Source organism: Telmatherina bonti (assembly GCF_933228915.1).
Source record: "Telmatherina bonti genome assembly, chromosome: 4".
Taxonomy (NCBI): Eukaryota; Metazoa; Chordata; class Actinopteri; order Atheriniformes; family Telmatherinidae; genus Telmatherina; species Telmatherina bonti.
In genome coordinates this window covers 36,582,376-36,606,894 of record NC_136622.1, presented here as the reverse complement: position 1 = coordinate 36,606,894, position 24,519 = coordinate 36,582,376, and the positions used below count along the sequence as shown (strand labels likewise).

General features: G+C 46.0%; 1 protein-coding gene across 3 annotated transcripts in view; it reads right to left on the bottom strand.

Moving 5' to 3' along the window:
* Positions 1 to 5,037: 5,037 nt before the first annotated feature.
* Positions 5,038 to 24,519, bottom strand: part of rgs19 (regulator of G protein signaling 19) — a 44,859-nt gene continuing 25,377 nt past the window's right edge. For 2 of the 3 annotated variants that reach the window (XM_079239383.1, XM_079239385.1), the window contains 4 exons: positions 19,551 to 19,723; positions 15,702 to 15,788; positions 15,136 to 15,370; positions 5,038 to 9,966 (listed from right to left, as the gene is read on the bottom strand). In XM_079239383.1, the coding sequence (XP_079095509.1) occupies positions 9,778 to 9,966; positions 15,136 to 15,370; positions 15,702 to 15,788; positions 19,551 to 19,723 (684 nt within the window). In that variant the 3' untranslated portion in view covers positions 5,038 to 9,777. Of the gene's footprint in view, positions 9,967 to 15,135; positions 15,371 to 15,701; positions 15,789 to 19,550; positions 19,798 to 24,519 lie in introns of all 3 variants that reach the window. The other variant, XM_079239384.1, reaches the window with a different exon arrangement.

Below are 24,519 nucleotides of genomic sequence, written 5' to 3'. Positions count from 1 at the left end.
TCTAACTCGCCCTTTTAAAAGTAATCTCATAGTTTGGCATATTTAGGGGCGTGCCCTTTTGATTGACATCTGTCCAAGCTCCCGCTTCAAGAAGGATGAATTTAGAACAACTGCAGTTATTAGCTGGTTAACAGCGTGACTAAAGCCTGTTAATACTCCACGAGAACAAGAACTGAGTTCTTGCAAAAACAAGAAAAAACGTCTTGTTCGGCAGGTCCATACATCCTCCAGGAGAAGCAGGTCTGCAGCGGGGAGGGGTCACTGCGGGAGGCGATGTCTGTTTTATGTGCAATGAACCCGGTTGTTACCTCCGCCGAGGAGGTTGTTTTCCCGGCGTCTTTTTGCTCAAGATAACTTAAAAGGTTACGGAGGAATTTTATAAATATTTCAAGAGTTGTTGCAAATGTAAAAATGAAGAACTGATTAAAATCTGGTGGTGATCCGGATCACCGTTTGGATCCAGGAATGTTTTAAAAGGATTCTTTAACATTGTGCTTGGCGGAGGTTTCCGCTCTCAGTTTCATATTTAATGAGCAGCTTCGTCCGCGGCAGGGCGGGTCGTGCATGCGGCTGGGTCCGAGTGTTTTAATGCCACATGTAAAAATGTTCGTACTTTCTCACCACCTCGATAAGCTGTTTTATCAAAACAATCCGTTTTGCCGGCAACAGCAAACACACGGAGGCAGCAATTCCGCTTCGTGCTTTCTCTGTGTTAACCACGCCCACCTCCAATGTCCGACCAATCACACGATACTTCTCGCAGCCCCGCAAGAAAAAAGTCCTGCCAGCCCGGTGTGTCAAGAACTGTCCTCAAACACGTCCGCGAGAAGAAAATGACGTCATTTTCTTCTCGGAGCCTCGAGAACAAGAAAAAAGTTCTCGCTTCTCGTGGAGTATGTAACAGGCTTTAGCTTTAGCCCGCTTACCTCTGTTAGCTGGTTAGCTCCTGTTATCTCCGGGTTAGCTCTTAGCTACAGGCAGGTCACAGTTCGCTATCCTTCCCACGCTCACAGCCCCTCTCAGCTCCACCTCTTAACATAAAAGGACCAGAAGCAGATTTTTATTCTGTTATCAGAGGAAAAAAAAAAAACGAGAGCTGCAGGTCTCTGATGTCCCCGCTTCGGCCTGTTTGATGGCTCGATGACAACCTGGAAGATTCTGATGACCTGCTCGTTACCATGGAAACACCTGTATATTTGTATGTCAAACTGGGCACAGCATGGAGACCATCCGGATTCACTGTCCAATACCACTGAAGGATTTTTAAATCCACCTAAACACAACCAAAGCTGGCTCTGTCCCCACTGGCCAGCTGGGCTTGTTTAGCCGACAATACTGGGATTAAAGGTGTTTCAGAGACTTTTTTGGCAGGTTAGAAGAACCTTCAGCAACTCTAGTGATTCTGTTATCTTTTGCCTCTTTAAATCTGGTTCTGCGCAACAAAAAATAGTTTGCATTAATTGAAAATGGATGAATTCGATGCACTACAAACTTTCGACCTTGTGTGACTGACATGCAGAAATCATGAAAACGGTTTGTTGTGCTTGGGATGAAAAATCCTTGCTATGCCCATCTCTACCACTAGAGGTCAGTACTTCTTCCTCGGTGTACTTTTTTTTTTTTTTTTTTTGTCTTGTCCAGCATTTAGGCAGCAGAATGATGGTCTGGATGTTCTGCTGAGCAAATTTTCTCTGCCAAGGGAAGCTTTATAGATATAATGATCCCCTTGACTTTCTGAATTTTTATTTTATTTCTATGTTTATTTTGTATTGTTGTTTGAATTGTAGAGTTTGTACTGCTGGACCAGAGAGGACAGACGAAAGACAGAAAGAGAAAGGAGAAAAAACACCTCATAAGAAAAGTGAAAGAGATAAAGGGAGAGAAAAAAAAAACCTAAAAAATAACCCAAAAACAAAAAGAAAGAAAACAACCTACAGATGTATACATACACACACACAAACACACATACATACATACGTACAAACATATACGCACTCGCCAGTATTAACACATATACATACACATACTTTAGATCATAGTAACTAAACTATGAATGTAAAAAGTTAAATATAAATGAAAAACAAACAGAAATGAGAAAACTAGCTGCTGTTAGTGAATAAACCTGCAGACGACTCGGTGACTGTGTCACATGCAGAACATGCAGAGTGGAACGTGTTCCGGAAAAGGTGGTCACACAAAGGCAAGACGCACACCAGGAGGACCCCCGAGACCAGGGCCATCGGCAGCCATCCCCAGGCGCAGACCCCAACCGCCCCCCCCCGGAGCCAGCCATGCACCGACCCAGGAGGCGGCAGAGGGGGGTCCCAGCCAGAGTCCCCCGCAGTCAGGGGGAACAGGCCCCAGCAGGCCCGGACCAGCGAGGACCGGCCCCGCCGGCCCCCCAGGGCAGACAGAGCGTGGGCCCCACGGCCCCCAAGAGCCCAGAAGCAACCCCCCACCCCCGCAGGCAGAGGGCCCTGCCCACACCGACGGAGGGCCGGGATCCCCAGACCGCCACCGAGCGGCAGCCAGGCCGCACCCCAGTGCACCAGCAGCGCTCCCCGAGCACCAAGACCCTCCACGCACCCACGCACCCACACACACACACACACATTCATTCACCACTTCATCCATTGGATCATGCACGCCCTCACCTTTCTTTCCCAACGTGTCCCCTGTGAGATACCCCCGGGGGAGCAGAGGATAGGAGGGCCCCGATCAGGGCCCCACAACTACCCCCCACCCCTGTCAACGCCCCCCCACCACTTCACACATGCAGCCGATCCAGCACCACCCAGGGCCAGCAGCAGTCCCACCCCCGCCAGGCCAGCCCAGACCCAGGCCCCCTGAACAGCACCACTCCCCCGCCCAAACTCCTCCGGCACAGCGCCAGAAATAGGGGCGTGGCAGGACCCCATTGTCACCCTCTCCCTCCCAGCTTATGAATGATTGTGAAGTGTGTGTTGTTTGCAATTAAAATTGGGAAGAAGTAACCACATCATGTTGGGAGCGGGACCACCAAAACAGCCCCGCCCACCGCACACTGCATGGCCCGCCCCCCAAAATATGTCCATGTGTTGTCAGTGTGTGTTTTTTGTGTTATGTTGACTAAGTGTAATTAAAACTGGGAGGTGAACCGATGCTGGGTGCAGCGATGGAGACCACCTTGATGGCCTCTCTCACCATCCAGATCAACGTGTCCACCTCCCAACGCCCTGCCTGTGTGTGGTGGAAGAAGGGAAGGAGGGGGGTCCGGGGATTTAGGTCCCGAGGGAAGCGTGCCTCCCTCAAGAAGATGAGCCACCTGCGGCACGAGGCACGTCCCCCATTCCCGGGGCCCCCGAAGGCCAGGACAGGCCAAGGGCAGCTGCCCCAACAACCAGGGCCCTCAGCAACACCAATAAAGGAGCCGCCACCGGCCCCAGAAGGCACCAACGAACCACATGCAAAAGTGGGGGGGGGGCAAAGAAGAGGAGGGGCGGGAGAAGGAGAGACAGACCAAGGGCCCACCGCCCCCACACCCCTAGGAGACGCCCCCACCCAGAGACATGTTGCATTCCCTTCTCCTTTACACACCAACACATTCACACCCCCTCACCATCAGCCTGGTATACACACACATCTACACACACACACACACACCTACAGACCCACACATACATCTATACACATACACACCCATTCTAACAGATACACGGCCAAAAGTTTCGTCCACCTCCAAAACCCTACATCCCACCCCCCCCCTGCCCACCACAAAACACCCCTTCTCATTCTACCTACCCTAGAACAAACCACCACAACTCCCCACTTCTCTCATTGAAGTCCTACCCCCTTCATAATCATGACCCTTCACCCCCCTATACACCTACATACACATGCACCCCCCCACTCCCCCCTACACACGGGCCACTACCCCCCATACACATGCATCTCAATACTCCTCTATATACACACCCCTATCTCCCATGCATTTAACACCAGATTATCCACACACAAGCCCTTACCCCTTCCCACACACACACACACACACACACACACACACACACACACACACACACACACACACACCACTCCCTCATCCACACCCCCAACCCCCCACACAATCATGTACTATCACACTCCCCAAAACCTCCACCCCCACACCTACATGCCCTAACACACTCCCCCTTACACACAACCCTACCCCCCACAAACTCATGCTCCACTACACTCCCCATAAACCCCCCACATATAAACCACCACACACCTCCTACACCCCACACACTCATGTACTATCACAGTCCCCTAAACCTCCACCCCAACACCCCTCACACACTCCTGCATACACACACCCCTCACCCCCTATACCTTCATGTACCGCTACAATCCTCTATACACACCCCGCATATACACCACCGCACTCCCTCATACATACACCCCCACACATACATGCCTCAACACACTCCCACATACACACACCCCTCACCCCCTATACCTTCATGTACCGCTACAATCCTCTGTATACCTTTAAAAACAGTTTTCACACTTCAGACTGCCAGGGCTGCTCAGGTCGGTCCTCCAGGTTGCAGTCCTGCAGGTTTCCCTGCTCCAACACACCTGAGTTTAATTAAACAGACAACCAGTAAAGTTCTGCACAATAACTTACTAATTTGAGTTGATTAAACTGTAAAGGCAAGAATTAAGGGTGTTCTGAAGGGAAATGGGGTCCAACCCGGTGGTCCTGATAAGGTGTCCGGTGAGGGCTCAGATCTAGATGTTTTCAGTGTGCGACGGTTGGTTGGCTGTTGCTGTCTTAGTATTTCCACAGCCTTGCACCTCACATGTCAAAGTGGTTAAAACCTGCTTCTCAGAAGTTCTGATTTACGTCGTATGAGACGTTTTCCTGCTGTGGGCCATGATTCCACTCCGTTCCAGGAACTTTTATTCTGTTAACCAGAGAGCAGGTACATGGTTTACATGGAAACTGTGGGAGACGTTTGGGATAAGTAAGAATAAAGAAAAAAAACTCTAATTAGATGTTCAAAGGTTCCTGTTTATTTATGTACAATTAAAATCACAGTTTTAACAAAATAGAAAATAAATAACATCAATGATACTAAGATAAATGCATTCTTAGTGACCAGTCTGATGAAGACATCTTTTTTCTTTAAAATCTTCATCTCTGCCTCCGTGCTCAACTACAGACATTTGTTCTCCTCAAACTACATTTCCCATGAAGCACTGGGTGTGAGCGTCTCTCAGACACATTTTATCAGCTGTTTGTTTATTTATATTTGTGTTTTTGCACCTGGGATTTGCTTCCACCCCTTTTCCTGAATTGACCAACCACAGATCAGCAGCGTGGCCTCCTGCAGCCAATCAGGAGCAGTCATCCATGTGGGCATCAGACAGTGGTGAGGTCAAAGGTGAGAGGTCACAGAGGCAGAGGTCAGCAGCAGCAGTGCCTGTGTAGGCCACCCTGGTGTGTGTGTATGTGTGTAATATGTACATACTTGTATTACTATACTTACGGGAACCTTTTTAGTTTTTTAAAGACAGGAGGAATCTTATAATCTTTGGCTCCTATTGCTTATAAATCTGATGTTCCCAATTTTGAAATTAAAATTTAATCAGAATAAAAAAAGAAATTGTGAAACTTTCTAACAAGCATGTAAAAGCAGCTAAATTACAGCTGAATGTTATCCAAGCAGTTTTTGAGGAAATATAGCTGCTTTTTAAGACTTAAAAAACAGAATTCAATGTTTGTTTATGGTAAAAACCGAGACTTCTCTTCTGCCCCCTGGTGGATACGTTTTGTACTACATTCATTCTGACATTATTTGCTGTAAATACAAGCGATTTGCTTTTCTTATTTTCTTAAAGGGCTTTCCTTATGCTGAGCATTAAATAAAATATTTCTTTATAATTTTAGTTGCGATGGACTGGTGAGCTGTCCAGGGTGTACCCTGCCTTTCGCCCAGAGACTGCTGGGATAGACTCCAGCTTCCATGCGGCCCGTCATCGGATTCAGGGGATAGGATAATGAATGGATAAATTAATATTTTAGTTATTGGGCAACATAAATCTCCGTGTTGACTGCAAACTGAGGCCATTTCCACACAAACAAGAATTTTACAGAGAAAAAATTTCCCCCAGAAAAATCTTGTTCCTTTCCAAAATGATCTCGCTGAAATGTCGTTATGAGTCAAACCAGGAGATGGTGATTGGGCCCCGCCTATAAAACCTCAGGCGAATATGTTAAGTTATGATGCCTCCTTGCTTAGTACAGTCAGCGAATAACTGTATATTTATACATAAACATGTAAAAAGTCCTGTTATCACAGTTAGCGCCAGCACAGTCATGGATATGGAGTTCATCTGACACTTCAATCTAAATAAACTAGCATTTAAATGACTCGATTAAGGCTCCATTTACAGGCCGTTTTCTTACGTTCTGATGTCTCAATTCAACGTAGCCGTCTTCTAATATTGAAATATTATAATTTGAGTTTTAATAAATTTAGGTGGCAAGTTTAGGTTGAGATGACTGATCGAGATAAGTGAAGGCTAACAGGCCAAACAACGATAGGGACACCGTTGTCCTGCTTGATACCTTCTAAAAAACTTTTCCTTCGGAACATCGAAATAAGACGTTCTGAAAAGAAAGCAGATCGTATTTAGTTGAAAAACCTAAAGAAGTTGCAGATAAAAGACAGAATTATACAACATATTGACTATGATAATCTAACCAGTCTGATTTTGTTAAGATCAAGCAGCAACCGCCGGTGGTTAAAATTGAAGCCGATGCAGAAGTACATAAAACTGCAGTTCCCCCTTCATCCACTAGGGGCTGCAAATACCCATAGACTCCCATGTTAAAAAGACCAACTTCACAGCAGAAATAAACATGTTTACAGCAGATATAAACATGTTTACAGCAGAAATAAACATGTTTACAGCAGGAATAAACATGTTTACAGCCTGGTTCAAAAATCCATTTTAGGTTTAACAGATCAGGTTTACCTTCATGACAACTGTGGGGGGAGTGAATTTTTTTCTTACTCGCCTGTTTAAAAGTAATTTAATCTTGAAATTCGACATATTTAGGGGCGTGTCCTTTTGATTGACCGGTACGCGATCTCCCACTTCAAGTCAGAAGAACGTAGAACAACCGCGGTTTTTAACCAGTTAACAACGTGACTTAGCATTAGCCTGCTTACCTCCGTTAGCTTTCGGTTAGCTCGGTTAAGGTATTAGCTACAGGCAGTTTGGAGTTTGCTAAAAGTCAATCTTCCACCCCCACGCTCACAGCCCCCCTCTCAGCTCCATCTCTGCCATCTTTTGTATTTTCTGGGAAAGACGACACACGTGGCGCTGCCAAGATGACGATGGTAGGAACCGCCCACTGCGCTCCAATTCACCTCTTCAGAAACCTACGGGTGACGTCATGGAGGCTCCGCCTATCTTTTTTTTATACAGCCATGCTTAAGGCTTAGTTATGCTCAATGCAAATGATGGATACACAGTTTCACAGTCAGTTTCCTGCATTATTTAGTCAGTCTTCCAGGAGCTTTAGCTTTTAGCTGTCAATCATGAGGTAAAAAACGTAGTAATACCACCAGAAATCATGAAGGCAGTGTTGAGATGTTCAGCTGACACACAACCAGTGAAAGGAACAAACCAGAGAAGAAGAAGAGGAGGATGTAGAAACCACCAAATAAAAAACACCTGAAGGACTTGAGCAGAACAGCAAAAACCTTTGGACTTTTACTCTTCTTCTTCTGGTGTTTTTAGACTGTAGTTAATTACTATAGTGGAGCGTTATCTCTACCAACCGATGTTACAGCGTGGAAGTGAACAATGCCCTCTAGCGGATAAACTGACTTAGCAATGGCAACATAATAAAAACACATGGAAGTATGAGGATGTTGTTGGAACGTAGTGAGAGATCATAAATGGGCCTAAAGTGGCCAAACTGATAAAGAAGAGGTTCATCATCATATGAATGATGTACATGGACAGTGTGGAACCTGAGAATCTGTTCCTCTTGTCTAAAACGTCTGTAACTGTTCCTGAATAAATTAGACAAACGTGAAATTTCTATCACTGCTTGTTTTTAAGCCTTTAACCAAAACAATCCTATAAAAGCATTAATGTTTGAACTAAAATACACCTTTAGTCTTGTTTTGGGAGCATTAAAGCCTAAGTTATTTTACAGTAAGTTTTCTTTTTTTAAGGCCTTATACAAACCAATCAGACCCAATTCAACTGAAAAGTACATCTATTTAGGAGGAACTAGAGGATTAAGTAGTTGCTAATTGATAGATGCATGGGTATCCATGGCAACGCCCTGCATGCAACACGAAGTGGCGTGCAGAATCTGCAATTTAGGCGTTTTCACAGGCCATGAAATAATTCCAACTGGAGTTGTACCGATGGAAGCCGACAGGTGCACGACTTCGTAAACTCACGTCCTGTCGCTACACGTTAGCATCCAAACGCAAGTTTTCCAATTTTATCCCGATACTGAACATATCGGCTCTATTCTTTATATGGAATTTAAAGAAAATAAAAATCCATCAAACCTTGTAAGTATAGTAACACAAATACCAGAAGTGTGTATGTGTGTGTGTGTTTTTACTAAACTCCAGTGCTTTATTGCAGTGTCGGTGGGGCTGGGAGAAGATCGGTACGGTCTCCGAGGAATTCTCCCGTTCTTGCAAAAATAAAATCCAGGTGTGGAAAAAAACACAAATAAAATGTTCCATAAAGTTTCTGTTTAAAAAATAGAAGTCTTGTCTTTGTTTCGTAAATCAGCAGAAGGAAGAGACTTCGTCCTTCCTTCATCTGTTTAGAAGTGATCCAGCAAACTGGAGGCGTTCGGAGCCGGAGATGATGGGAGCACCCTGTGGTTTCCAGTTGAAAGTAGGGAAACTAGATGAAGAGGAGGAAACAATGTCGCATCCCTTGTTTTTTCTCCTCATTCCTGATCAGGAGGAGAAACAAGGCAAAGATGTGCAGGAAGGTCCAGGAAGTCCACCTTCAGCTGGATCAGAACGGTGATTGGATGGTGGCGAGATGAAAGAGCAGAACTGGTAAAAAAAAATAAAATCCACCAAGCGTTCATGGCACAGATGAATGTTTCTCCCAACGTCGTCATGAACGTCTCCCAGAAAAATACTTTAACATCCCAAACTGCTTTCCTTCCCGCCGCGTCGCTGCTGGGTGGGAAGAAGACGGAAAGAAATGGGACAGATGGCGATGAAAGAGGAAAGAAAGAAAGAAGCATGACAAGATGGATGCATGACGGAGCAGAAATGGTTCGTTTCTAACTGGAAAATGATCCGTCCAGTAATGAGGTTAAAACACGTTACTAAGACATCAACATTGGCAGATAAAACTACATTTTCTTCTTTTTTATTACCATTTTCCTTCCTTCTTCATCCAGTTCAGGGTTATTAAATTAATTCAATCAGCTTTGACTCAGTTTTAACACATATTTCCACATTTTGTGTTTAATATTTGGTGTTTTAGCCAAAATAATTTCTGGATCGATTCAATTTCCGAACAATTTAATAAGAAAAACGGAGAATATTAAGAATCTGAAAGGGTTAAAAAAGGACAGAAAAAGGAAGGATTCATCCCAGAAGACAGAGTTTTCTGCAGGTTGAGGGGAGAACTGTGGAAAATCCTGGCAGTAACTGGAGATGAGGACAGGAACACTGAGGTGGCAGAGAGAAGCGGACTGGGAGGAGTGGGATCAGTCCTGGGAGTGCAGGAAGTGGAACTGGTCTGGGACTAGGACTCAGAGGAGGTACGGGAGCCGCCGTGAACCAGCGACTTGTAGATGCTGGAGGAGAGGAATCGTGGGTAGGAGTCCCTGTGCATCAGTGTGTAGATCTGCAGCTGGGCGTCTTCAAACGTGTGAGGCGTTGGGTCCTGCATCTTCCTGTTGATCACCTCTCGGACCCGGGCATCCAGACTCACCTGGAGGGAAACGGACTTAAGTTAACTGGAAGAGAAGAAGAGTCACGTTCCTGCTCAGAAGCCAACATCATAAGACGCGATATGTCGTGCTCTATGATCGATACGCAGCCATAAAGCTGCTCTCTGGGACCCCTGCTGTTCAACATCTACACCCCCCCCCATCCGCTCGAATGATGAAGAACAAGAAATACATTGGAGTTTGGATCATAATTATGCTGACGACACAGAAATAATCCTCTGACCAGGAGGCTAAAGTCCGATCAGGTTAACGACCGGATGTTCCAGAACGTTCTTCTGTTCATGAAAACAAACTGAAATCACAGTTTTTGGGATTAAAATCAGCTTCAGCTAAAACGAGCAACAAAGTCTGAGATCTTGGTCCAGTCCTGGACTCAGACCTGGACTTCAGCGTCACATGAAGACCGATGTGACATCGCCTTTATCACAAACATCTGGAGGAATAAAGGACTGATGACTCAGCAGGATTTATACGACTGGTCTCCTTACAGGTCTCCCTAAAGTCCATCAGGAAGCTGCTGTTAGTCCAGAACGCTGCTGATCCGGACCTCACTAAGACCTGGAAACTGGATCATAGAACTCCAGTCCTCAGATTTCCACACTGGTTTCCCGTCTGCTGGAAAGAACTGAATGGTTTCAGACCAAATACATTCAGGATCTTCTGGTTTGTTCTAGACCAACCATCAGAGTCCGGTCTACGTCCTGGTTCCAGAGTCAGAACAAGACTCGGAGGCAGGGTTCAGTTTTTCTGCTCCTCACATGAGGAACAAACACTGTGAGAGTCTGCTGAATCTCTCCGCTGCTTTAAATCAGGTTAAAAACGTTTTTATTTGTCGCTTTTTATCCAAACAACGGACTCCCCACGGCGCAGCTTTTATTTCTTGATTTGTCTTGTTTTATGTCTTTTGAAAGTTGCTTTTTAATGCCTCCTGCTGTTAGGCTGTAAGGTTTCTCTCCACGGCGATGCGTCCAGCAGAGAGAAGCCAACTTAATTCATACACCATGCTTCATTCACATGGAAACCCAACATGATACACTGAGCCTGGGAAAAAAGTCCATTCACATAAAAATAGTGTCTTTTTCTTTTACAATTTTTAAATCGATTATTTTGGTCAAAAATATTTATATTTTTTTTCAGTTTTAAATGTTTCTATGTTTAGATGCCAGATGGAGAAGTAGTTACCACGTTTTACCAGCAGGGGGCGAAATGTTTCTCTTCGACTGTCTAGTAACATGACGTAGGATCAGTTTTAGAAAACACGTAAACAGAAGACGGAGAACAGCGACAACCTGCAGAAATATGCAGAAATAAATCCTCCACCCTAACATTTTATGTCAAAAGTCTGGACACATTTATAGCTTTGAAGGGAAAAGCAGAGCTGGACATGTGGAAAGCTGGAAACTGTAAAGCACATGTGGCGTACGACAGTAACACGACTAATGTTACCGCCCACCGAGGTAAACGTAGAGCTAACAGCCAATCGTAGCGCAGCAGCAAGACAACAGACACTCAAACCAGCACTTTTATTTACAGTTCAAGCTTCTGGAACCAGAGTTTAAGTTCACACAGCTGGTTCAGATATACTGCTGTTGAATGAATCTTGGTAAACTTGGTCGTTGTGCAGTTTTTTTTACAGGTCTGCTGTTTAAAAAGCAAACTAAAAATCTGCAATACTGAACAATCGCAGTTTAAATTGCATCAGCACCCAAAGAAATCATTAAAAATCAACCCAGTGCTACAACACACACCAACACAAGAGCTAGACTGAACAATAGACAAGAAAACTCAGAATGAGTTTCATTTCCATCAGCATTTTTTATATCAAGCTAATTTAACAACAACTTGTTGCAGAAAGCAGGTTTAATAACAGAAACCTGCAGATTTACAGCATGAACCCACACACACACACACACACACACACACACACACACACACACACACACACACACACACACACTCAGACCGACTGCCATGAAACCAGCAGATATTTATAGTAAGACGACCTCTTGCTCATGTTTTCCCTCTGCTCTTACTTAGTGAAAATGCACACACACACACACACACACACACACACACAAACACACACACAAACACACACACACACACACACACCAATAGGCATCGAACCAAGGTCAGAAGAGCAGAAAGACAGCCATCTTCTCAGCCAAACGCGCATGTCTGGATTTCTCCGGGTTATACTGTGTGTTGGTATGTGTGTGTCTATAAAAAGAATCAACGGCCAGAAGGTGATGAGAGCAGCGATTTATAGCTTCCTGTAAACACACACACACACACACACGCACACACGTAGGCAACTGTACATAAAAACAAGCTACCAGTGATGAAGTCTGACCAGAAGAGCCTCCAGCACTCTTAAAGCAGGCGCAGTTAAAAACACATTGAGTTTAAACTAGCTGCAGTCAAGCAGATGATGTCCACGGTCAACACGGAGAGCAAAAAGAAAAAAACTGGTTCAGGTTATCTGACCTCATGATGACCAGTAAACCCAGTAATAATGGCTTATATGTCTCACACAGACTACTTAAGTCCTGCTGCTGACCATGTCCATCCCTTTATGAGCGCAGTGTAGCATCTTCTGATGGAAACTTCCAGCAGGATGATGCACCATGTCACAAAGCTCACATCATCTCCACCATGACGATGAGTTCACTGTCCTCCAACGGCTCCACAGTCACCAGATCTACATCCAGCAAAGCAGCTTTGTGGTGGAACGGGAGGTTCTCATCATGATGAGGTGGAACAGGAGATTCTCATCATGATGAGGTGGAAAAGGAGATTCTCATGGTGATGAGGTGGAACGGGAGATTCTCATCATGATGAGATGGAACGGGAGATTCTCATGGTGATGAGGCGGAACGGGAGATTCTCATCATGGTGTGGTGGAACGGGAGATTCTCATCATGATGAGGTGGAAAAGGAGATTCTCATGGTGATGAGGTGGAACGGGAGATTCTCATAATGATGAGGTGGAACGGAAGATTTTCATGGTGATGAGGTGGAACGGGAGATTCTCATGGTGATGAGGTGGAACGGGAGATTCTCATGGTGATGAGGTGGAACGGGAGATTCTCATGGTGATGAGGTGGAACGGGAGATTCTCATCATTATGAGGTGGAACGGGAGATTCTCATGGTGATGAGGTGGAACGGGAGATTCTCATGGTGATGAGGTGGAACGGGAGATTCTCATGGTGATGAGGTGGAACGGGAGATTCTCATCATTATGAGGTGGAACGGGAGATTCTCATGGTGATGAGGTGGAACGGGAGATTCTCATGGTGATGAGGTGGAATGGGAGATTCTCATGATGAGGTGGAACGGGAGATTCTCATGGTGATGAGGCGGAATGGGAGATTCTCATGGTGATGAGGTGGAACAGGAGATTCTCATGGTGATGAGGTGGAATGGGAGATTCTCATGATGAGGTGGAACGGGAGATTCTCATGGTGATGAGGTGGAACGGGGGATTCTCATGGTGATGAGGCGGAATGGGAGATTCTCATGGTGATGAGGTGGAACAGGAGATTCTCATCATGATGTGGTGGAACGGGAGGTTCTCATCATGATGAGGTGGAACAGGAGATTCTCATCATGATGAGGTGGAAAAGGAGATTCTCATGGTGATGAGGCGGAATGGGAGATTCTCATGGTGATGAGGTGGAACAGGAGATTCTCATCATGGTGTGGTGGAACGGGAGATTCTCATCATGATGAGGTGGAACAGGAGATTTTCATCATGATGAGGTGGAACGGGAGATTCTAATCATGATGTGGTGGAATGGGAGATTCTCATCATGATGTGGTGGAACGGGAGATTCTCATCATGATGAGGTGGAACGGGAGATTCTCATGGTGATGAGGTGGAACGGGAGATTCTCATCATGATGTGGTGGAATGGGAGATTCTCATCATGATGTGGTGGAACGGGAGATTCTCATGGTGATGAGGTGGAACGGGAGATTCTCATCATGATGTGGTGGAATGGGAGATTCTCATCATGATGAGGTGGAACGGGAGATTCTCATGGTGATGAGGTGGAACGGGAGATTCTCATCATGATGTGGTGGAACGGGAGATTCTCATCATGATGAGGTGGAACGGGAGATTCTCATGGTGATGAGGTGGAACGGGAGATTCTCATGGTGATGAGGTGGAACGGGAGATTCTCATGGTGATGAGGTGGAACGGGAGATTCTCATCATGATGAGGTGGAACGGGAGATTCTCATCATGAGGTGGAACGGGAGATTCTCATGGTGATGAGGTGGAACGGGAGATTCTCATCATGATGAGGTGGAACGGGAGATTCTCATGGTGATGAGGTGGAACGGGAGATTCTTATCATGATGAGGTGGAACGGGAGATTCTCATGGTGATGAGGTGGAACGGGAGATTCTCATCATGATGAGGTGGAACGGGAGATTCTCATGGTGATGAGGTGGAACGGGAGATTCTCATCATGATGTGGTGGAATGGGAGATTCTCATCATGATGAGGTGGAACGGGAGATTCTCATGGTGATGAGGTGGAACGGGAGATTCTCATCATGATGAGGTGGAACGGGAGATTCTCATGGTGATGAGGTGGAATGGGAGATTCTCATCATGATGAGGTGGAACGGGAGATTCTCATGGTGATGAGGTGGAACGGGAGATTCTCATCATGATGAGGTGGAACGGGAGATTCTCATGGTGATGAGGTGGAACGGGAGATTCTCATCATGATGTATTGATCGTCGGTCTACATGGTCGGTCCAGCAGTATGATTTGTTTCCTGCTAAAACACACCTGAGTAACCTTCGGTGGCTGATCAAATTCTGCTCAGTAGCTCGTTTATCTGAATCAGCTGTTCTGAAACCAGGAAACTTACAGAACTCTCTTACCCCACTCTTAAATTCTGCTATCTGCAGCTTCATGTCATGATGATGTCTTACATTTTTCGCATTAACTTAAGGTTTTGGATATACCTTTAGCTGCTTTAGGGCACGATACGCTCTCCAAAAATGCTCTTCATTAAACATGAAAAATAAGCAAATGCATGCATTTCAATGAACCTAATTACATGCTATTTATAGTTGACATCCTGTAAAGTAGAAATCCATTAGATTAATCCTTTTCTGACTCAACTTTACCTCTTTTGGAGACAGTATAGAAATGTAGTCCTCATATATGGAACGGGCCTTTTCCTCAATGGCGTTCTTGTTGGCTTCTTGCTTGAGGTCTTCGCAGGCCAGCCAGAACAGCATGTTTTCCTCGCTGTATTCCGTTCGCAGGAATTCCCGGAAAACGTTTCGACCTGCAGGGTTCCTCATCAGCTTGTCAAATGACTGGGACCAAATCCGGATCTCCTCCATCGAGGGTTTGGTGCTGTTAGAGGAAGGAAAGTTGTTTATTTTGATGAGCTTGAGGGATACATACCATCATCCGTCTTCTAAATGCCAGGCTGAAAAACTAAGTTGCTTTTGGTGGATTAGGTTCACTAGGTCCACCTGTGGTGTCATCTACTTCTGCATCTCAAGTCCATGTAGTATCATCATTCTCTTGCACAGTGATTGAAACAATGCAGTGTCATAGTATGTCATAGTATTAAAAATGCACTCTGATAATTTTTATTTATTCAGGCCCTTTGTGATAATATTCAAGCCCAAGTTTGTTTTCCAGTCGTAATGATATGCCAGAGTCTTGGTGCAAGACTCACCAAGCTTCACAGTTTGGTATGGTTTCCATCTTGGTACCACTTGGTATCGTCTTCCTCCTCCCCGGCTTCCGTCTCTCCTCTTCATTCCTGATGGTGAGACTGACATGATAAAACGGCTTTCAGACACACAACATGCTTACACACTCAGCCACCTTACAGGACACGCGTTCCTTTCACATCAACGTGACGTCGCTCAGGAGGACGTTATCACGTCTCAGGTTTGGACGCGACTTTTCTTAAAACAAATCAAATATAATCTTAAACTTCACAAAAATCCAGAAAAGTTATGGAAAAGTTAGACCACTAGGATCTGATCCACCCAGACCTCTAGGATCTGATCCACCCAGACCACTAGGATCTGATCCACCCAGACCACTAGGATCTGATCCACCCAGACCACTAGGATCTGATCCACCCAGACCACTAGGATCTGATCCACCCAGACCACTAGGATCTGATCCACACAGACCACTAGGATCTGATCCACCCAGACCACTAGGATCTGATCCACACAGACCACTAGGATCTGATCCACCCAGACCACTAGGACCTGATCCACCCAGACCACTAGGATCTGATCTGATCCACCCAGACCACTAGGATCTGATCCACCCAGACCACTAGGATCTGATCCACCCAGACCACTAGGATCTGATCCACACAGACCACTAGGATCTGATCCACCCAGACCTCTAGGATCTGATCCACCCAGACCACTAGGACCTGATCCACCCAGACCACTAGGATCTGATCTGATCCACCCAGACCACTAGGATCTGATCAACCCAGACCACTAGGATCTGATCAACCCAGACCACTAGGACCTGATCCACACAGACCACTAGGATCTGATCCACCCAGACCACTAGGATCTGATCCACCCAGACCACTAGGATCTGATCAACCCAGACCACTAGGATCTGATCCATCCAGACCACTAGGATCTGATCAACCCAGACCACTAGGACCTGATCCACCCAGACCACTAGGATCTGATCAACCCAGACCACTAGGACCTGATCCACCCAGACCACTAGGATCTGATCAACCCAGACCACTAGGACCTGATCCACCCAGACCACTAGGATCTGATCAACCCAGACCACTAGGATCTGATCCACCCAGACCACTAGGATCTGATCTGATCCACCCAGACCACTAGGATCTGATCCACCCAGACCACTAGGACCTGATCCACCCAGACCACTAGGATCTGATCCACCCAGACCACTAGGACCTGATCCACCCAGACCACTAGGATCTGATCCACCCAGACCACTAGGATCTGATCCACACAGACCACTAGGATCTGATCCACCCAGACCACTAGGATCTGATCCACTCAGACCACTAGGACCTGATCCAACCAGGCCACTAGGACCTGATCCATCCAGACCACTAGGATCTGATCCACACAGACCACTAGGATCTGATCCACCCAGACCACTAGGATCTGATCAACCCAGACCACTAGGACCTGATCCACACAGACCACTAGGATCTGATCCACCCAGACCACTAGGACCTGATCCACCCAGACCACTAGGATCTGATCTGATCCACCCAGACCACTAGGATCTGATCCACCCAGACCACTAGGATCTGATCCACACAGACCACTAGGATCTGATCCACCCAGACCTCTAGGATCTGATCCACCCAGACCACTAGGACCTGATCCACCCAGACCACTAGGATCTGATCTGATCCACCCAGACCACTAGGATCTGATCAACCCAGACCACTAGGATCTGATCAACCCAGACCACTAGGACCTGATCCACACAGACCACTAGGATCTGATCCACCCAGACCACTAGGATCTGATCCACCCAGACCACTAGGACCTGATCCACCCAGACCACTAGGACCTGATCCACCCAGACCACTAGGACCTGATCCACCCAGACCACTAGGATCTGATCAACCCAGACCACTAGGATCTGATCCACCCAGACCACTAGGATCTGATCAACCCAGACCACTAGGACCTGATCCACCCAGACCACTAGGATCTGATCAACCCAGACCACTAGGACCTGATCCACCCAGACCACTAGGATCTGATCAACCCAGACCACTAGGATCTGATCCACCCAGACCACTAGGATCTGATCTGATCCACCCAGACCACTAGGATCTGATCCACCCAGACCACTAGGATCTGATCCACCCAGACCACTGGGATCTGATCAACCCAGACCACTAGGATCTGATCCATCCAGACCACTAGGATCTGATCAACCCAGACCACTAGGACCTGATCCACCCAGACCACTAGGATCTGATCAACCCAGACCACTAGGACCTGATCCACCCAGACCACTAGGATCTGATCAACCCAGACCACTAGGATCTGATCCACCCAGACCACTAGGATCTGATCAACCCAGACCACTAGGACCTGATCCACCCAGACCACTAGGATCTGATCAACCCAGACCACTAGGACCTGATCCACCCAGACCACTAGGATCTGATCAACCCAGACCACTAGGATCTGATCCACCCAGACCACTAGGACCTGATCCACCCAGACCACTAGGATCTGATCCACCCAGACCACTAGGACCTGATCCACCCAGACCACTAGGATCTGATCCACCCAGACCACTAGGACCTGATCCACCCAGACCACTAGGACCTGATCCACCCAGACCACTAGGACCTGATCCACTCAGACCACTAGGATCTGATCCACTCAGACCACTAGGACCTGATCCAACCAGGCCACTAGGACCTGATCCATCCAGACCACTAGGACCTGATCCACTCAGACCACTAGGATCTGATCCACACAGACCACTAGGATCTGATCCACCCAGACCACTAGGATCTGATCCACACAGACCACTAGGACCTGATCCACCCAGACCACCAGGACCTGATTCATCCAGACCACTAGGACCTGATCCAACCAGGCCACTAGGACCTGATCCATCCAGACCACTAGGACCTGATCCACTCAGACCACTAGGATCTGATCCACTCAGACCACTAGGATCTGATCCACTCAGACCACTCAGACCTGATCCACACAGACCACTAGGACCTGATCCACTCAGACCACTAGGACCTGATCCACTCAGACCACTAGGATCTGATCCACTCAGACCACTCAGACCTGATCCACACAGACCACTAGGACCTGATCCATCCAGACCACTAGGACCTGATCCACTCAGACCACTAGGATCTGATCCACTCAGACCACAAGGATCTGATCCACTCAGACCACTAGGATCTAATCCACCCAGACCACTAGGATCTGATCCACTCAGACCACTAGGACCTGATCCACCCAGACCTCTAGGACGTGATCCACTCAGACCACTAGGATCTGATCCACCCAGACCACTCAGACCTGATCCACCCAGGACTAGGACTGGAAGCAGCTCCATGTTTTCCTGCCTCTGATGGAGAGTGACACATTGTGACACGTTTGAGAAGTTCAGTGTGAACACAGTTGCTGAACCCCGATTGGACAGTCTGGCAGACTAACCTGTTGTGAATGCAGGATCCGTTACAGTAATAGAAAAGCTGGAGCTACAAACACGGTGTCTCTGGAGTGGACTTTGGTCCTTGCAGAGCTTCTATTGACTCAGACAGATATGACACTGGCCAAACGTTTGACACAAACTCCTTCATTAAAACACAGAATCCACTTCTTCCTGCTGACCAGATGATGACAGGCTGCATCAACAGTCAGGTATATTTCAGCTTCTAACAAGTTTAACAATCCTCATCTGTCCGCCTCTGAGAGTGTGTGTCCGCACGCATTCTAAAATCATGTTGCTTTGTGTGCTTTGTGAGTGTGTGTGTGTGTGTGTGTGCGTGCTTGTGTCTTACCATGAACAGCTGCAACAGCAGCACCAGCAAAAGCAGCAGGCATTGGGCCGCTGAGAATTCTGGGTAGTGGTCATGCCCTGACCCCCTCCTGCCCCGCTCAGGGTCGAGGTCTCGCTGCGACCTCCCCCCATGGCCAGCTCGCTCGCCCGCTCGGCCGGGATCGGACCTGTGTACTGTGCAGAGACAGGCATCTGCTGTGATTCTCGCAGGTGAGACTGATGAGGTGTTCAGGTTCTGCATTTATAGACTGGAAACATACAGAGGACAGAAAGATTCAGCTCGGAGGTCTCATTCATGCTCTGATGATGTATTTAAATACATGCACGTCACTTTAAGTTGGAAGGGTTGCTAGGCAACCAGCAGAGGGCAGTGTAGAGTCTAGAGTTCACCTTTCAGACGGTAACGAACAGATCAGGATAACGTTCGGTCTAAGAGCGCCGTTAAATAGACTGTAGCTTCTCCTTCTTTGTTCCTTTTGCTCGTAGTGTGTGAGCTATACTGCACAACACTGCCCCCCCATGCTTTCCTGAGGTACTGCTCCGTTTCCTACACCTGAGCGGGGGTTTGAACAGTGGTCTTTCTGTCTGGAGTTTGGATGTTCTCCAGGTGCCATAAAGTAAAAGTCCAGATCCAACTCGTCACTAAACCAGCTGAATGTAATTAGCTCAGCTCCACTGCAGGTAGATGAGTGAAAACATCTGTTCTAAATGCTTCAGTAGATCCAAAAACATGGCAGGACTTTTACTTTATACACCTCTGCTCTCTGTGTATGTGTGGGTTCTCTCAGAAGACATGCAGGTATGGTTAATTGGTTCATCTAAATTGTCCCTCGGACTGATTGTGAGGGTGGATGGCTGTTTGTTCTTCTGCTTTGGCCCAGTGATGACCTGGCAACCTGTCCAGGTGTACCCTGCCTCTCGTCTAATGATTGTTGGGATAGACTCCAGCTTCCATGCAACCATTAAAAGGACCAAGCAGTTAAGAGAAGGATGGCTGGGACAAAACTTCCTCCATTGGGAGAATTATGCTGGGATGAAACTGAGCAGTCTGGATAATATATGTAGCATCCCGGCGCTGAAGAAGGGGAAGTCAGTTTGAACCGAGTCGGAGGTATTTCCTGCTCCTAAAAGCACTCTGCTGCTTATTTATCATCATTTTATTGTCGTGCATTTTGTTTCTATCTGATGTTAGATCGAGCACTTGGTGCATCTGCTGTAATTTGTTGCTCAGATTTTATGTTTTTATGTCTGCTTCATGTCCAAGTTTGTCTTTTAGAGGGACAAGTCAATAGTCAGGTGAAGCTCTCGGAAAACGATTTAATGTATTTACAGCAGGAAAGTTTTGGAAACAAGGTGTTAAATCTCATGCATTTTACGTCCTTTTTGACTTATTAATACTCAAAGGAATGTGAAAACAGTTTGTTTATGAGCATGCATCATCTGTAATGCTGAAGTGTGTATTAATGCAGAGCTAAAACCTGTAACCTGCCCCGAGACTAAAAATGAGCATCACGCGACGGCTTGTATTTACAGTAACTACAACACAGCGGTTCAGTTAATACACCACTATGTTATGAAATGCACATTTCACCCAGCCCTGCTGGACGGTCTGCTATCAGGAAAAAATAAAATCACTGAACTGCGGACAGAAAGAGGAGCAGTAGAAACTGGGGAAGAAAGAGAGATCTGTTTGTGAGGTGAACATTTCAGTGAATAATTCCTGGAACCTGCTTTGAGGTTTAAAAACAACATAAATCTGCTCATCTACACTTTACACTCAGATTAAAATGACTAAATGAGACAAAAAAAAACCTGATCTGACTGTTTTTAATCACATCTTTGTTTGCTTTTATCTCCTTTCCTATTTAAATAATGAGAAAGAAATAAGAAACAAGAAGGGGATAAATCAGCAGGGAAGGGTTAATGAATGAATGAAGTAGGAGGAAGAGAAGGAGTTTACATGGAGATGAAGAAATTAGAAGGGGGGGGGTTCCATGTGCAATAGAGGAAGTGAAAGAGAGCGATGGAGACAGACCAGGCAATGTGATGCATCATGTGATTGAGCTGTGATTACACATACAAACACACACACATACACACACACACACACTAATGCAGCATAACTCCTGTTTGTCTGCTTCTGGTTTTGGACGACAGACTCTGAGTCTGGACATTTTTCACACACATTACTGATATAAACCCGCTTCGATGAGCAGATGCAGACAACTCTGTAGTTCTGCGCTCGTCTTGTTCGCCTGCTTCTCTTTAAATGATCCCAGTCATGGTGAAACGACACACACGTGCATGAGCCTGATATGCAGATATTGTTTGCACAACAACTAATTAACGGCATGACAATGGAAGCAGTAGTAAAAACAAACAAAGCCGGGTTTTATTATTGAACCGAGACACTAATGCAGCAGAGGAACAGAAATGTGTCCTGATGCTGGTTTCAGTTCTGCAACCAGGAACAGAACAAAAACTGCTGAATGAAAAACACAACAAGACATCAGCTTTAAGTAACATGATGAAGACGACTTGATGGGGGTCCCAGTTTCCCTGCTGAGGCTGCAACCCGACCCCGGAATGATGGATGGATGAGGAATAGATGGATGGATGGATGGATGATGAATGGATAATGGATGATGCATGAATGGATGATGGATGGATGAACAGATGGATGGATGGATAGATGGATGATGGATGGATGAATGGATGAATGGACGATAAATAGATACATGGATGGATGATGAATAGATGGATGGATAATGGATGGACAGATGGATGATGATGGATGAACAGATGGATGGATGGATAGATGGATGATGGATGGATGGATGGAATCGATGGATGGATGGATGGATGGATAATGGATGATGAATGGATGATGATGGATGAACAGATGGATGGATGGATGATGAATGGATAATGGATGATGGATGAATGGATGATGAGGGATGAACAGATGGATGGATGATGGATGGATGGATGATGAATAGATGGATGGATGGATGGAAGGATGGATGATGCATAGATGGATGGATAATGGATGATGAATGGATGATGATGGATGAACAGATGGATGGATGGATGATGAATGGATAATGGATGATGGATGAATGGATGATGATGGGTGAACAGATGGATGGATGATGGATGGATGGATGATGAATAGATAAATGGATGATGCATGAATGGATGATGGATGGATGAACAGATGGATGGATGGATGGATGGATGGATGGATGGATGGATGGATGATGAATAGACAGATGGATGGATGGATAGATGGGGGGGGACAAATTTAATCAGCGATGACATGTTTAGCCGCATGTCATCCTTCAACCGCTGGTTGTCTAGGTGGTGTCCCGATAACAACGTGGGTTTTATAGATAATTGGAGCGCTTTTTGGGGAAAGCCTGGTCTTATTAGGAGAGATGGCATCCATCCCACGTTGGATGGAGCCGCTCTCTTATCTAGCAATATGGACTCTTTTATTAGTCAGCTAAATTGACAACTCAGGGTTGGGACCAGGAGGCAGAATTGTAGTCCTACACACTTTTCTGCAGCTTCCCACCTGCCGCCGCCCACCCAAAACCCCATTCCGACCTTATACAACTCCCCAGCAGTAAGAATTAAACAACACAAAAACACTTCTGGGGTTAATCGTGAAAACCTCATAAAGATAAAAACAATGGATCTAATAAAATCTGAAAATAAGACAATAAAGTGTGGCCTACTGAATATCAGATCCCTCCCAAATAAGTCTTTATTAGTCAATGACTTGATAGGTGATCACCACATTGATTTATTCTGTCTTACGGAAACCTGGTTACAGCAAGAGGATTATGTTAGTATTAATGAAGCTACGCCAGCTAACTATTTAAACTTTCACATTCCTAGAACTACAGGCAGAGGAGGAGGTGTTGCAGCTATTTTTAAGTCAGAATTTTTAATTAATCCTAAGCACAAAACTAACTATAAATCATTTGAATTCCTGACATTAAATTTATCTCATCCAAAATGGAATTCAGAGAAACCGCTCCTTTTAGCATTAGTGGATCGCCCACCTGGACTGAGGTCTGGATATATCAAAGACCTCATAGTTCCTTATATACCAAGTAGAGTACTTCGTTCGCAGACTGCAGGCTTACTTACTTGTGGTTCCTAGAGTCTCAAAGAGCCGAGCAGGAGGCAGAGCCTTTGGTTATCAGGCCCCTCTCTTATGGAATAAGCTCCCAGTTAGTGTTAGGGAAGCAGACACCCTCCCCACCTTTAAGACTAGGCTGAAGACTTATCTTTTTGATAAGTCCTATAACTAGGGATGGTTAGCATCCCTTAGTTATGCTGCTATAGGTTTAGACTGCTGAGGGACATTTCCTGATACACTGAGCTTCTTTCTTTTTCTGTTTATCTCTTTCTTTTACCCCCCCCCCCCATAACAGTGTAGCATCATTAACATGTATGTCTCCTGTCTCAGCAGGTCTCCCTGGCCGGGTGTAGCAGTTCCTGTTGTCTGTTGTCTTTCTGTCCTCTTCCCCCCACACAGCAGAGGCAGATGTCTGCCTGTCCTGAGCCGGGTTCTGCCGGAGGTTTCCTTCCTGTTAAAAGGGAGTTTTTTTCCTTCCCACTGTTGCCAGTGTGCTTGCTCAGGATGGGAGATTGAGTTGGACTCAACTCAATCTGTTGGTTTCCTTATATAGGCTGTTATGAATTGGCTTTCATTATGTTTTCCCCTCTGTCTGTAAAGCGTCTTGAGATGGCATTGCCGTGATTTGACGCTATATAAATAAAGTTGAATTGAATTGAAATTGAATGATGTATGGAAGGATGGACGGATGGATGGAAGGATGGATGGATGGATGATGAATGGATGGATGAATGATGGATGGATGTATGGAAGAATGGATGGAAGGATGGATGGATGATGTTTGGATGGATGAATGATGGATGGATGTATGGAAGAATGG